Source organism: Ursus maritimus, unplaced genomic scaffold, assembly GCF_017311325.1.
Source record: "Ursus maritimus isolate PB19 unplaced genomic scaffold, ASM1731132v1 scaffold_2, whole genome shotgun sequence".
In the NCBI taxonomy this organism is placed as follows: domain Eukaryota; kingdom Metazoa; phylum Chordata; class Mammalia; order Carnivora; family Ursidae; genus Ursus; species Ursus maritimus.
In genome coordinates, this window is record NW_024424452.1 from 44,206,213 (window position 1) to 44,221,681 (window position 15,469).

Sequence of the window (15,469 nt, forward strand, 5' to 3'; positions counted from 1 at the left end):
CACCAGTGTTGGCCTAGAGAACCCACTGACGGAGAGGAGGGGAGGGGAAGCTTCCGCTCTGCCGAGAGGCAAGATGGCTACAGCTGGGGGCGTCTCTGTTGCCGACCCGGGGAGTCGGAGTCTTCTTCGTCTTGTGTATTTCTGCGTTCTGCTGACAGGTGAGGCCTCCCCCGCCCGTGAGCTCCGGTGTGTCAGGAGAACCGTCCGGATCGTCTGGGCCGCGAGCGCTGCCGTCCTCCTTCTGGTCCCCTCTGCCCCTCTGTCCCCCACCCTGTAAATCCTCTTTCTCTTTCGTTCCCGCGACAGAAGTTCCCCCTTTTGCCTGAACTTGGCTTGAGGGTCCCTCCTCCCCCGCGGCACATCGTGTCTCCCCATTTCCTCCTCCGGGCCTCTTCCTGGACTTCCAGCCTGACCCGCCCACTTTGTCCGGATGCCTCGTTTTCCCCAGGGCCCCAGCCACCCCACCCACTTGTCAGAAAAGACAGGTGTCAGTTCCACTTCTTGCCAGTGCGTGTAGACTGTTTAAGATGAAAGCGGCCTCGTTCTGCGGGTGCAGTGCGGCGCTTCAGAAAGTAGATTCCCCGTTCCTTCCTCTGTTGATTCCACCATAAACCCGCGCCCCTGTACTTTGCCTCAGTTTGTCTTATCAGTGAAGTGAGACAAAGTGGGCTGTGGACAGTCAACTGTTCAGACTGTGGAATAATGATTCAAGGAACTCGAGGCATTTACAGTGCGCAGAAGTGTTTGCTTACACGCATTTATGTCCTGGTATGGGTCTTTCTAATTGGTCAAGCCCTAAAATGCAAACATGGCTGGATAGATGACCATTCCTTCCCCCAAATACATGTTGTCATTAAAGATTCCCAAGGAGAAACTCTAGTCATCCCACACTGTAGCCACACACAAATGACCTAAGGATGTTGGACTGACAGATCTGTGGCAAAAGGTTTCTCCCAATTCTGTTCAGATTCCTGGAAGAATGTCCCAAAAGCTTTTTATTGTAATCTCTATTCTTAGACTGGCACCCTTTTATTAACTAGGTAGATACATATATACAAGGTAGGAAGCAGAAGTGTGCTCACCCATGCAACCAGGAACAGGTACATCCGAGGTCACATGCTTTTCCTTTAGGAAATGAAGTTTTCTTTCTTTTAGTTTTGATGTAAGTTGCTCTAAGTGAAATTTGTAATACCTCTCTGTGGCACCTAGCTGGGTGCATTTGTCCAGTCCACTAATGTGTCCAGCAGTGAGAAGAATTGCCATGAGTCTCATTTTAGAAAGTATGATACCCAAGCCATACAAAGAGCGAATGATTTGATAGTGCCAACGTCTCTCAGTTTTTTCTAACACAGGTTTCTGCAGGGGAAATTCAGTGGAGAGGAAGATCTACATCTCCTTAAATAAAACAGCCCCTTGTGTCCGTCTGCTCAATGCCACTCATCAGATTGGCTGCCAGTGTGAGTTGAGGTTGGGATTTGTGTTTGTGGCCGTTGATATTTCAGTCTGTGCCCTCGACATAAAGATCCAAGTTCTGCTTGGGAGTCTCAGCACACAAATTAAGCTGTGTGGTGGGAGGTGATGGAGAACCATTTGTCAAACCAGGCAAGGTGATTAGAAACGCTGCGTACTTAAGCTTCATTTAGGGCATGTCCTTTACCCACCACAACAGCCCCATGGAGTAGATTCTCTTATCCCTGATTTACAAATGGCAAAACTGAGACTGAGAGAAGTTGAGTAACTTTTCTGAGATCATGATGCCATTAACCGATGAAGCTAGGAATCAAGCCCCATGGTCCGAGGACTCTTAACCATCCACCAGTTAAACTACAAAACTACTGTTTTCTAAGGAGAAGGAAGCCTCATGTCTGTGGAGCCCACCGTCACCTGCACTCCGAACAATCTCTTTGGAACCGGAATGGGCTTTGTTAAGGCAGTGGACTGTTTGAAGAGAAAGCATATGAGAAAGCCGAACAGTTGCAGGAGGAAGTAGGAAAGCATTTGTATTTGTCTTTATATGTTTGGCAAATGTGTTCCAAAACAGCGTACCGTGACAATATGGTTATAAAACTATGCAAGGGGAGAAAGCAGCGATGCGAAGACTCCAGTCGCTCTGCTGCTTCACCTGTTGTCTTCAGGTTTCGTTCTTCTGTGAATAGTTGTTCTGTCAGAATGCAGTTGGGCAGTAAGGAGGAAACCGAGAGTCAGATCTTGGCTGTGGCTTCTTTCATCATTTTAGATTTTATTTATTTGAGAGAGAGTGCGCGCACATGAGGGGGGTGGAGGGGCAGAGCACGAGGGAGAGGGAGAAGGAGGCTCCGCGGAGCGAGAGCCCGATGCAGGGCTTGATCCCAGGACCCTGAGATCATGACCTGAGCCACCCAGGTGCTCCAGATCTTGGTTTCTTCATCATCAAATTAGTCACGTCTGAATTTCAGTTTCCACCTGTAAAAATGGCTAGAATGTACGTGCACAAAGCTGACAGTCAAACTGCCCTCTGTAGATTCCTACTGATGATGCTGAAGAAGCAGCACAGTCTCAGGAGTACTGTGCGATTGCCTGCAACCTTCCAGATTGGCAGGAGGACACACACACTGGGAAGCGAAGGGTTTGCTGAAGGTGGCAGTTACTCCTTTTCTACCCATCCTTCCCTGAGCTTTCCTCTGGGTTAATTGTGCCATGTCCTTGCTGCAGGAAGTTCTGGAGGTAGGTTAACTGGCTCCTAACAGTTCCAAATAAAATTCCCAGACTTAGCTTTCTTAAACTGGGTTTGTGGGTAGAAGAGAGCCAGGTCCAGTGGGGGCTCAGATCAGATTGCTGGTCTCGCTGGGACTCTGAGACTCTAGTGCCAGAAGGCTAAGGCCCCCATCCTCTTGGAGCTGTGTTCTCAGATACCCTCTTTGGGAATGAGTCATTCTGCTTCCTGTTCTTGGAGCAGCTCTGTGGGAAGCAAAGCAGTAGCCTGTAGAAATAAGCCTAGTGCCAGTACAGAGAAGCGAGAAGGGAGGGGTTGGACTCTGGCCACTTCCTCGTGAAGAGCTTGTCTCCTTTTCAGTTTATTTCTAAGTCTTACTTCGTATTTGTGCATCCTGAGCAAGCTACACCCTCTTTAATTAGGATTGCTGGCATGATAAGGAGAAAAAGATGCAGGTCTGATTTTCTGATTATAATGCTGTGCCTCTATTGGGCCCTTTTAGTTTTTTATTTTTTTTAAGATTTTATTTTTAAGCAATCTCTACACCCAACGTGGGGCTCGAACCTATCACCCAGAGATCAAGAGTCACATACTTTATCGACTGATCCACCCAGGTGCCCCATTAGCCCCTTTTAAAGTGCTCAAAGGGGCTATGTGTAGGTTTCTTTCCTTTCCTTCCTTCCTTTCCTTTTTAAATTTGTCTCCACAGTATGAGATGAATAAGGGTGAAAAAGTTTTTCCTCCTTGAAGACCCAGAGACAGGGAGCCAGCTACTCCAGACTACATGGTCACCAGCTGGAATCCAGCTTGGAATCCAGGTGCTTCATTCCAGTGTCCTGGCTTGTCTTCTCCCTGTGCTCCTTGGAGCTGCAGTGAAACGCGTTCTCTGTTTCCAGAACAGCTTTTCCTTTTTCCGTGTTTTATGTGGCAAGGACTGTTGCCTTTCATTGGACCAAGAACTGCCATTGGTAGCTAGCTCTTTATTAAAGTTATTCCAGATTCTGATAGTCCTCTTAGGTTTATTATTATCGCTATCACCATGAACTGATTAGGTACTTACTCTGTGTGAGACGTAGCTGAAGGCTGGGGACTTGCTTCCATGTCTAGATTTTACCGAATCCCATGGAAGGAACCTTCTACTTGGCTGGCAATGGAATGTGCTTGAGGTTTTGCACAAGTTGGAAATAGTTCACGGCCTTGACCTAGAACCGTAATTCTCATGACTGGCTGCGTATAATAGAGAACCACATGGGGGGGTGCCTGGGTGGCACAGTTGGTTAAGCATCCGACTCTTGGTTTCGCCTCAGGTTGTGATCTCCTGGGTCATGAGATCAAGCCCCATGTCAGGGTCTGAGCCCAGCACGGAGTCTGCTTGAGGGTCTCTCTCCATCTCCCTCTGCCCCTCCCACTCATACGTGTGCTCTCTCTCTCTGTCTCTCTAAAATAAATAAATAAATCTTAAAAAAAAAAAAAAAGAACTATATGTGGCAAGTTTGGAAAGTACACATATCTAGGCCTGACCTTTAGAGACTTTAGTAGATCTAAGGCCCAAGTATCTGTATTTTTTAAACTCCAAAGTGATACACAACCAGGGTCGAAAACTATTGCTCTAAAACAATATACAAATATGTCCCGTGTTCCCTGGGGAGACGGCTCATAGGGAGACCGTAGGATGTCTCTACATGGATCACTAGGGACTTGACGGGCATTTGGAACTATGAACCGTCCATCCTCTACTATAGCGCTTCCCAATCTTTGTCATTCATGAGACACATAGAAAATGTTACTTGTGTGGCATCCGGGCATATATGGAAATGGATGATGGTTGTAGGGCATCTTGGGATAATGGATGAGTTTGCTCCTCGCTGGGAGTGACCAGCCTAGGGTCTTTGGAAACCCTAGGTCCCCAGAAATGGGGGGGTGTCAATGTCAGCTCATTATTAATCCAGCAAGGCCCATCGTTGGGAAGCTGTCTTTTAGAGACCCCAAGGTTCTTGATTAACCTTAACTAAAACTAGCTAAAAGCAAGTCAGGTCATTCCCAAATAGGGCAAAGGAGTGGAGGCCCAGGAATTCTGAAGCCAAGGGAGTCTGCACATGTGTTCTCACAAAGGAAGATTCAGTGCTAGAACTCTGAGCTAGAGATCTAGAACCTGCCATTTCATGGAGAAAATACAGGTTTGAAAACTTTGGTGTCTGCTGTTCTAGAAATGTGTATGCATGGCTAAATGAGGTTGAGGGAAGAGGGCAAGAAAATTATCGTACACCTTTCTGAGATTTAGTGAATAAAGCCTCTAGTGAGTAGACTTATTGGGCTCTCTTGTCCTCCAGTCAGGCCCACCAGCTGGTGGCCTTCAGATGGAGCTGGGTGACTCAGCCTTCAGTTTAAGTCTGGAGCTGGCAGCACTCACACAATGTTTGGGGGTGATAAATGATCTGCAGAATCAGTGAGGCAAAGTCAGAATTGTCAACTGTGGGAGCTTTAACGTGACCCATTCTGTCCTGGCAGCTTCCGTCAGTGGGGACACAGGGGTCATCCATGTAGTGGAGAAGGAAGAGGACCTGCAGTGGGTATTGACTGACGGTCCCAACCCCCCTTATGTGATTCTGCTGGAGGGTGCGCTCTTCACCAGGTAAGGGCTGCGTGTGCTTGCTGGGAAACCACAGCCAGAGAGGGGAAGATTTGGGGGACCATCCCAACACCTGTGAATAGAAACTTCCCTTGGCTGCCCTGGTCTGATCAGGGTGGGGGGGGTTGGAGTGAGTCTCAGAGGAAAACATGCACCGTCAATGGAATCATCTTGCTGACCTTATAAATAGAGCTCCAGGGAGTAAAGACCCCAGGGAGGAAAGAGGGATCCCTAGAGTGTGTTAGAGACAGGGTGGATGAGATTAAGCCCTGAGCTCAGGCTGGGTCATAGCCCTCACTTAGGATTTAGAGACGGAGGAGCAAGAAATGAGTCAACAGTCATGGGTGGTTTTGTTCTAATTTTTTTAAGTGTATAGTTGACACACAACATTACGTTAGTTTCAGGGGTACAGCAAGGAGTCAACAGGTTGGGTTCCATTAGTTACCCATTTGTTTCCATCCTTGGCAAGATAGTGGGCCACTAATAACCTTCCCATCTTCCTTCCTGGCCTTCCCTCCCCATTCCAGGAATCTGATGGAGAAGCTGAAGGGGAGAACCAGCCGCATTGCTGGCCTGGCCGTGTCCTTGGCCAAGCCCAGCCCTGCAGCGGGCTTCTCTCCTAGCGTGCAGTGTCCCAACGATGGGTTTGGTAAGAGCCCAGAGGATCAGGGGACCTCCTGTCACCCAGAGCTCACTGTTGCCTCGGCCTCGTGTCTTCGGAGGGGTTGGGGGTACGCGTCTGTCTGTGTAGGGGGAGCAGCTAACTCCCAAATAGAAGATAGTGTTTCTTTGTGCCGTTCTTCCCTTCGGTCTACTGCTTCCCCTTCTTCCACTTCCCTTCCATCCTCCCTTTCCGTCACATGCTCAGATCCCTAATCAGCCAGCCTCGGGCTCCCTGCTGCCGCTGTCTGTTTTACTGTAGGTGGTGACAGGTTGATGCTTGCTTCTCTGAGTCACCCTTTCCTTTGTCACTCTTGGTCCCAACCCTATGATACCCTAGCCTTCCTCCCTCGCTCGGTCCCTAAGTGCCTAGTGTCCCAACATTCTGTCCCCCATCCACCCCTTCAGGCATTTACTCCAACTCCTACGGGCCAGAATTTGCTCATTGCAGAGAAATCCAGTGGAACCCCCTGGGTGATGGCTTGGCTTATGAAGACTTCAGTTTCCCCATCTTCCTTCTTGAAGATGAGAATGAAACCAAGGTCATCAAGCAGGTAATGACTGCCAGCTCCTAGCGATTCTAGTTGCAAAGAGAAGTTTTGTAGGCGCTCCACCTGTTTGGAGGGACCTCATCTACCAGCACGCCCTCTGAAGGACAGTTGCTCCAAGAAGAGCCAACACCTTTATTTTTCTCACATTTCCCTTCCCATTTCTCTCCTGCCTGCTCTAACAGCGTTGACGGTTTTTAGGCTGGAAGAAAATATAAACGTTATTTGATGTGAAATAAGGTGTAGAGCCCTGGTTAGGACCACGAACGTGGTACAAAGAGCGTCAGACTAGGAATTGAGAGATTCAGTTCAGAGACCTCTGACGGTCTTTTTTAGTCCCAGTAAATCGCTAATTCTGGTCTAGCTTCTTCATGTTGACACGCAGCGCGATTAAGGGATTTGTTCCATAGTTACCCGGTGAGGTGATGTCTGAGTGGTCTTGAATTTGATTTTTGATCCTTGGTTCACTGCTCTGTACATCAGATCACGTTGAGAACTTGGGCCAGGCCATTTGGGATGGGGTCGTGTCATCCGCCCCAACTAAGTCAGGCTGTGCCGTTTTGCACCCCTTGGTGAGGTTTGCTCTTGGACCTCGTGCACCCCGGGTTTGGATCAGGACAACTGTAGCTCAGGGACAGAGGCAAGAGCGGCTTCCCGGTGGGGCTGGGCCCTCTTTCTGGGAGGTCTGCGCGGGACTGCACGCGAGCGGCCTCAGTGCCTCCGTCTCCGTCCCTAGTGCTACCGCGATCACAACCTGAGTCCAAATGGCTCGGCGCCTGCCTTCCCGCTGTGCGCCATGCAGCTCTTCTCGCACATGCACGCCGTCGTCAGCACGGTCACCTGCATGCGGCGCAGCTCCATCCAGAGCACCTTCAGCATCAACCCAGGTGGGGCAGGTCCGAGGCGTGCCGGGTGTGCTGGGGGCCCCGGAGTGTTGGAGGCAGGGAGCGTGGGGTGAGAGAAGTGGAAACAGTTCTAAACAATCGAGGCCGCTTGTCCCTGAGGTGGATGGGGCAAAAAAACCAGCCTAGAGCAGCGGAGACAGGAAATGGCTCATGGGTCCATGGGGCAGCGGGCAGAGGAGTCTTCCGCGTGGGGTCTGGGGCTGCGGTCTCCCTTACTTCTGACCTCTCCCTGTGCGCCGCTCAGAAATCGTCTGCGACCCCCTGTCTGACTACAACGTGTGGAGCATGATGAAGCCTATAAATGTATCTGGGACGTTAGAGCCTGATGACAAGGTTGTGGTTGCTGCGACCCGGGTGAGTGTTGGCCCCTGATCAGGGTGGGCGGGGCTGGCACAGGACCGGCTGGCAGGCCTCTTGCGGGCATATCGGATTGCTGAGTTGCTATGGTGGGGAGGCTCCGTGGAGAGGGTTCTGGGCTCTGGAGCTCCCCAGCTCAGCCATTATCCCAGGATACGAACATTCTCTTGGCCGGAATAGGTTCAGGGGCCTGCGGCCTGGTCCTAATTGCTGTTTTCAAAGCCTACCTGCCTTTTCTGCTGTGTCCAGCTGGACAGTCGTTCCTTTTTCTGGAATGTGGCCCCAGGGGCTGAAAGTGCCGTGGCCTCCTTCGTCACCCAGCTGGCTGCTGCTGAGGCTTTGCAGAAGGCCCCCGATGTGGCCACCCTTCCCCGCAACGTCATGTTCGTCTTCTTCCAAGGGGTACGGGCTCTTTGCTGGGGTGGAGTGTGGGGGGGCGGTTGGCAGGGTCAGTGGGCATGGCTGTCATTTGGGGAAGATCTGGGCGCTTGACCTAAGTTGTTACTCGGCAGAGAGCTTCTGGATGTGCCTCCCTGTGTCTCTCCTTCGGAGTCCCACATTTTCGGAACCCTTTGCACCCTGACCTGGAGTCAGTGTGCTGCCAATCCCCTTGCTCCCCCACTGATGTGATCTTTCGGAGACATCCTTTTATTCTCTGGACCCTTTTACTGCCACTCCTACCCAAGGGCCCTGAGGCTCCTGCCTCTCCCCACTGCCACTGCAGCCCGGCCCTGGAATCAGGGGACAGCAGCCGTGGCTGGGTCGGCAGAGGGGAGGGAGAGGCAAGGAGCAGGCACATAACAGCTGATGTTCGCCTCGGGCCTTTGCCGAGGCTGCTCTCCCCATTTCTGGGCTCGAGAAGTCCTGTGATACACACATGTGAGGGATAGTCACAGCTGGGAGGCAGGGTAGGGAGGAGGGTGAAGTCACATGACTGCCTGAGCTGGCCAGCATTTGCGATGACGTGAGACTGTAGCCTTCACGCCTCGAGCCTTGGTGATCTGGCCTCCTGAGATGGAGCCTGCCCTGACCCTTGGGAATCTCTGTTCCTTTTCCTACCCGTCTTCACCCTCAGGAAACTTTTGACTACATTGGCAGCTCAAGAATGGTCTACGACATGGAGAAGGGCAAGTTTCCTGTGCAGTTAGAGAACATTGAGTCATTCGTGGAGCTTGGACAGGTGTGCAGCGCGTGTCCTCACCCCCTTCCCTCCTGCTTCATGCCGCCGCCTCTGTGTCCTGTCGTCCCCACTGCTGGTGCCACCACCTCTCCCCTTGACTTTTCTCCGACCTACTCCTTTCTCCCGGGTGTGGGCCACAGTGGACACCAATGACGTGTATTGCCTCTTCGTCCTCCCCCAGGTGGCCTTAAGAAATTCACTGGAGCTTTGGATGCACACAGACCCCATGTCTCAGAAAAATGGGTCCGTACAGAGTCAGGTAATCTGAGCGTCTTTCCGCCTCACTTCCTGTTTCAGCAGCTCAGAGTACGGGCACCCCTTGCCCAGGCCCTGTCCCCAGCACAAGCCCCCAGGGCCTGTGAGACAGGACCTCAGCTTAGGTGCCAGCTACAGGATGAACAGCGTGGCTGTTTCAGCCCCCGGGAAGAACCGGGAGCGCAGCTCGGGTGTCTGGTTTCCTGGGACAGGTAGTTGTCTGACTCGGGGCCTAGCAGAGGACAGGGGAAGAGCTAGCTCCCTTTCTCTCTGCTGCCGCACTGATCCGGCTGTCCAGGCTGCCCTGCCCGATTCCTGGCTATATTAGACTCTGCCTGAATTGTCCTCCACATTCCTCACCGCTTGCTCAAGACCCTCCCTCCTCTCAGGGTCCAGCTTTGGCCTGTGTTTCTCGGGAGGTGGTCTTCCTGCCATTCCAGTGTCCGCGCCCCCTGCTCTGGGCTCCCGTGTGGCATCCAGCACAGTGCTGTGATAGCAGCTTGCTCCTCTGATTCTGCACAAGTAGGAAGTCGAGCCTCTAGTGAGGATCAGACAGTGTGAGCTGCAGGACACTCAGCCTCAGTCCCCCAAGGCTTGAGGAATTGGGGTGCAGGAGGGCAGGGGGCAGCTCCCAAGCTGGGGACTTGAGGGAGAGGGCCCTGTGGGCCTGGAAGAGACCTCCAGCTGCCCTGTGCCCAGCCGCCCTGAGCTAACCCTCTCCCGCAGGTGGAGGCCCTCCTGAGCACGCTGGAGAGGAGCGGCGCCGGTATCCCGGCTGTTGCCCTCCGGAGGCTGAACCAGTCCCAGCCCCTCCCGCCGTCTTCCCTGCAGCGCTTTCTTCGGGCTCGGAACATCTCTGGCGTTGTTCTTGCGGACCACTCTGCTGTCTTCCATAACCAGTAAGAGTCGCGTAGGCTGCATCCTCGTTCTGGGAGAGAATCTATTCTGCAGTCTGGGGTCCATGGAGGGGCGTGTCTTCTGGGTCAAGAAAGATCTCCACTCCCCCCTCTCCCCACAGCACCCTCTCCAGATCTCAGGTCAATTTGTGTTCTTTTCTCAGTAGCCGGCTCACATCCAGGCCGGTCGCCTCCTCTGACTTGATGTCATCTTAGAGAACAGGCCCACTCAGCCTTCCTTGGCAAGAGCATCCTTGCTTGGCCGGCCTCGCCCAGCTCTCCCGAGGCCTGGGTCCCCAGGGCCGCCAGCAGAGGGCAGCATCTCTGCGGGAGAGCCCTTGGCTAGAGGACGCGAGCTGGCCGGTGGGGGGCCGCCCAAGGGTGCTGTGCTGCGTGTAGACAGTACTCGTGTTCTGAAATGTAATGTGTTGTGGCCGTTGGGGTGAAAGTGTCCCCTACAGATGAAAGGACTCCACAGAGAAGGGGTGAGGCCCTGTTAGTCACCTTTCTCCTGGTCCTGGGCACCCCAGAATGCCCCTGACTGAAGCCCTGGGCTGACAGGGGACTTCTCATTCGGGCTGGATTGCTAGGCCCCCAGCTTCCCTTCCCTCTGCCATGAGGCCAGATGGGTTCCTGAGTAAAAATACTTAAGCTCCGGTTCTCTGACCCCAGCCAAGGAGCCCCTTCTCATTTATTTAGGGCAGGGATACTTCTAGTGCCTGAGGTCAGCCCTCTCCTCCATGTATGACCTCTGCAGCACTTTGGGGTGAGCGAGGGTCATCGTTTGCACACATTCGGCCTTGTTTCTATGTGGGGCCGGCATCTAGTGGTGCTGAAGGCTGGGGGTGCTCCCCTTTGCTTCTGAGACGTGCCTGCGCGGGGCTCCCCGAGGAGCAGAGGGTGGTTGGGCCCAAAGCAGTGTTGTGTGTCTGGGAGCAGACCCGCTCATCTCCCTCTGCCCCTAGCCACCCTCAGTGCTATGTTCGTGGGAGCTGCCACACGAGAGCTCTGGTGATGGCGGGCGTGCTCCCTGAAAGTCCTCTCAGCCATCCTGCGTCTCCAGCCCGAACAGTGGGGAGAGTGTCTCTTCTGTTTGAAGCTCTCCCGGGAAGGGAGACGCCTGAATTCCTGATGTCATTTGCTTTGCTACTTTGTCAGGAAGGTCCTTGTATTTAACCACTCCTCTCCCATCTCCCGGCCCCCACACCGTCTTCAGGATGGGACCCTCATGGTCTCTTCCTTCCCCCGGAGGATGAAAAGAGAGGCTCAGGAAGGGCCTGTGAGGGCGGCCAGGGGCAGGGCGCTGGCCGAGTGTGGCCGAGGCTCATGCCGGCTCTCCCGGCAGCTATTACCAGAGCGTTTATGACACGGCGGAGAACATTAACGTCAGCTACCCTGAGTGGCAGAGCCCTGAGGAGGACCTGAACTTTGTGACGGACACCGCCAAGGTAACACTCACCTGGGCTGGGGGGGAGCACGGAGAGCACGGGGAAGCTGCTTAGAGGTTAGAAGAGGTGGCCCGTTCAGCCCCCCTCCTCACCTGCCGCAGGCCCTGGCAGATGTGGCCACCGTGCTGGGACGTGCGCTTTACCAGCTTGCAGGAGGGACCAACTTCAGCGACACCATCCAGGCCGATGCCCACACGGTAAGAACAGGCGGACCCTGCTTCCTCACCAGCTCTGTTCACACCGCGGCCGGACCCATCCTCTCTGTCATTTGCCTCTTCTCCCAAACCTGGGAGCCCGGCATGCCAGGGCATGCCAGCGAGGATACCCAGTGCCCCAGGGTGCTCCTGGGTGGGCCTCACCTGCGTCCTCGTGAGCTGGTCTCTGCCTGCCCAGCTCCTGGCCTACAGCGAGGTCTTCATGGAGAACTCTCCCTGGGCTCTGGGTCACGAGGTTGTTGCTTCTCACTGCCCTGGTCCTAGGTCACCCGCCTGCTCTATGGGTTCCTGGTCAGAGCCAACAACTCCTGGTTCCAGTCTATCCTCAGGCAGGACCTCAGGTCCTATTTGGGTGAGTACCTGCTATGGAAATGGCACCCTTGGCCCAGGCAAAAGATAGAGAAACACCATCTTGGTTTAATTCTTACTTTTTTTTTTTCTTTTCTTTTCTCTTCTCTCTCCTCTCCTTTTCTTCTCCCCTGGTTTCCTTTTTTTCTCCTGATATGTGTTTGATCCATTCTCTTAACCTTCTATTCTCTGGCTCTTCTTCGTCTCCCACGTGCACCCACCTTCCACCTTCCAAATCCTCCCTTCCCTACGGTCTCCACTCAGGTGACGGGCCTCTCCAGCACTATATCGCTGTCTCCAGCCCCACCAACACCACTTACGTGGTACAGTACGCCTTGGCAAATCTGACTGGCCAGGTGGTCGGCCTTACCCGAGAGCAGTGCCAGGATCCAAGTAAAGTCCCCAATGAAAACAAGGATGTGAGTGGTAGTGGGTGTGGGAGCTGCCCCGAGGGCCCCTTTCCCCTGGGGAAGTTGGAGAATGTCCTAGGCCCAGTTGGACCCAAGGGGTTGGGATGGAGAGGCGGAGGGATGCAGCCCCTTGAACTTGAGTGTTGGAGAGGCAGTAGGCTGGGTGAAAGCGGACCGCGTCTGGGGTGACAGGATGGCCTCAGCCGCGCACTCTGGCCTGTCTCCCTGTGCAGCTGTATGAGTACGCGTGGGTCCAGGGCCCTCTGAATTCCAACGAGACGGACCGGCTGCCCCGCTGTGTGCGTTCCACGGCGCGACTGGCCAGGGCCCTGTCCCCCGCCTTTGAACTGAGGCAGTGGGGCTCTACTGAATACTCCACGTGGACTGAGAGCCGCTGGAAAGACATCCGGGCCCGCATATTTCTGATAGCCAGCCGAGAGCTGGAGGTGAGCCGGGAGGGGTGTGACAGAGATCACCTTGCCCTCGGCTCTGCTACCTTTCCCCTCAAGCGCCTCCCACCTCCCATTTGCCCCAGATTTGCCACAGAAACCTTCTGCAGCTCTGTCCCTTGTCAGCCAGTGTGCCCCGTTAGGAAGCCTGTTTTCACTGAGAGTTCGAGTCTGTATTCATGCTGGTGATAGGCTCCCATGGAGACCCAAGGAGGTGCTCCTCCACCTGGGACCCCCCCTCCAGCTCCACTCGCAGCCAGCCATTCCCACCTGCTGCTCCTGGGCTGTGTATGGGATCCACCGTTTGTTGAGTACCTGTCACAAGTAAGTCAGTGATGTAATTGCCACCAGAGAGCCAAAGTCACGGGTCCTAACTTCAGGGTGCTTGAAATCGAAGTAAGACAAGGTGGAAGGGAGAACGGAGATCCTTTACTTCTCTTTCCAAACGGAGAGACTTGGTCTCCCAGGTGGGAAGGTGTTGCCTCTGATTGCTCAGGACTTGGCGCTCGCAGCCAGCTCCAGAATTCTGATGAAACTGGGTTGAGTTCTGAGAGCACCTCTGTCCTCCCCTGCCCACCCCTCCCGCAGTTTATCACCCTGATGGTGGGCTTCGGCATCCTCATCTTCTCTCTCGTCGTCACCTACTGCATCAACGCCAAGGCCGATGTCCTTTTCATTGCCCCGCGGGAGCCGGGAGCTGTGTCTTACTGAAGAGGAACCCAGCTTTTCCTGCCAGCTCTACTGTTCATGTCCTAGATCACTTGTGTGTCCCCCCCGGGGACATAAACCACTAGTTTGTCACTGGAACCTCTCTGGGCCTGCTCAGACTGGAATTAATGTAAAGAAGTGAAACTGCCCAAAAGAGACAGGGAGGGAGAAACAAGTCACCTGTCCTCCCCAGCTCCCCCTGCCCGTCTGCCCTTCCATGGTTCATCCTCACCCCACCAGATTCTGGGATGGCAAATAGAAGCTTCTTGCTCCTGTTCAGCTCCTAGCTATGCCCCCTCACTTACCTTCTTCGGGGTCCTTCTTCTCCCCTCTCCATCCTGCCCAGGACCGCCCTCCGCTCCCCACCCCACCCCGTACCCAACCGTTCCCTGTTTCCCGGGAAGAAGGACAGGAAGGCTGAATGCCAGGGACAAACTATGAGGAAGCCCTGAGGAGCAGGCGAGCCCGTCTGGGGGCCATGCCTGCTGTCTCCCTCCTGCTGTCCTGTCCCCAGACCCTTAAATGGCACAGCAGGGGGGTGGGCTGCTGGGTGGGTGTCCCACTCTGGCCCACAGTGCTCAGTTGTAATTTTATTAAGCTGTAATATCTGTTTTTTCTTTTTTCATTCGTGTGTGTGTGTGTGTGTGTGTGTAAATATATAAATAGCGAGTTTCATTAAAATAGACTGTCCCACATGGTCTGTACGTGTTCTTCCGCACCCTCGTGTGCAGGGACGCTGAGTGGAAGTCACGCAGTTGTTACCTCACGTGCTCTGTCTGGGTCTCCCGGGGCCCCAGGAGTAAGGCTCTGTCAGAAATGGTGGAAACCCTCCAAGCGGGGCTGCTCTGGAGCCTCGGAGCCCTGGTTTCCCTCCTGTGAAAACCATGTTAGCATTGTTTCTTCCGGCTTTGTATTCAACAGGCACTTCTTTGCTCACTCAGACACCGGCGAGGGTGCAGAAATGAAGCAACCCGGCCTGACCCCGAGTGGCTGACAGTTGGGGTGAGGGGAGGAGCAGGTGCGATCCAGTGTGATCGCGCTCGGTGTGTCCAGGGTGCTCTGATAGCAGGTGGAAGGATCAGGGGCACTGGGGGTGGCATCTGGAAAGGCTGCCCAGAGGAGGAGGCATCTGAGTTCGGTCTGGAGTTCAGCTGTGGAAGCAGAGCCGTGAAGGCACGGGTCACGTTTGGGAAGGGCAAGTTATTCAGGGCGTGGCAGGAGACGAGACTGGGGCCAGGTCATACGGGGCCTGGGGTGGCATGCTGAGGAACTGGGCCTTCTGCTGCCCGTGGGCATTTTGTAGACCGAAACAAGAGTGGCTTTGGACGCTCCTAGAAAGAGAACCTTGGCTCTTTGGAAATACTTGAGTTGCCTGGGTCTTCTTGGGGGCAAAATTTCAGAGTATGGCCACACTGCTAAATGGCAGCAGGGGGCAATGGCTGAGTCAGGGGAGGGGCAGACACCTCGGGAGTGGCGGGAGTGGTGCCTGAGGCCAGCCTTCTCCCCTCACTGCGGCCCTGAGACCCCAAAACCACTGAGCTGGAAGGACCTGCTCCCAGTCCCCGGGGCTGGGCTGTTCACCTCGTATCCTGCCGAGGGGTTGATTTTCCTGCAGGCTTCTCTCTGAGTTCCCTCAAGGAGCACGTTTGGGGTTCTGGGATGTGGAAATGAACCCTGCTCCCCACCCCCCACCCCTCCTGGCCCACACGCTGTGCTGGCGGAGGCGGGCGCAGCTGCCACCGTGGCTGGGCCGACTCTGCGCCTCCCCC

The 15,469-nt window shown here is 54.2% G+C and overlaps 1 protein-coding gene across 1 annotated transcript; it reads left to right on the forward strand.

Annotated features, from left to right (window-relative positions):
- NCSTN (nicastrin) lies at positions 1-14,395 on the forward strand. Its single transcript, XM_008700692.2, has 17 exons — positions 1-158; positions 1,353-1,457; positions 5,201-5,324; positions 5,849-5,970; positions 6,390-6,535; positions 7,266-7,416; positions 7,679-7,788; positions 8,041-8,193; positions 8,867-8,971; positions 9,153-9,230; positions 9,953-10,125; positions 11,468-11,570; positions 11,672-11,767; positions 12,050-12,137; positions 12,398-12,552; positions 12,777-12,989; positions 13,581-14,395. Exons 1-17 carry the CDS (start codon positions 74-76, stop codon positions 13,701-13,703), a joined length of 2,130 nt encoding a protein of 709 aa, XP_008698914.1. The 5' UTR covers positions 1-73; the 3' UTR covers positions 13,704-14,395.
- The last annotated feature ends 1,074 nt before the right edge of the window (positions 14,396-15,469 follow it).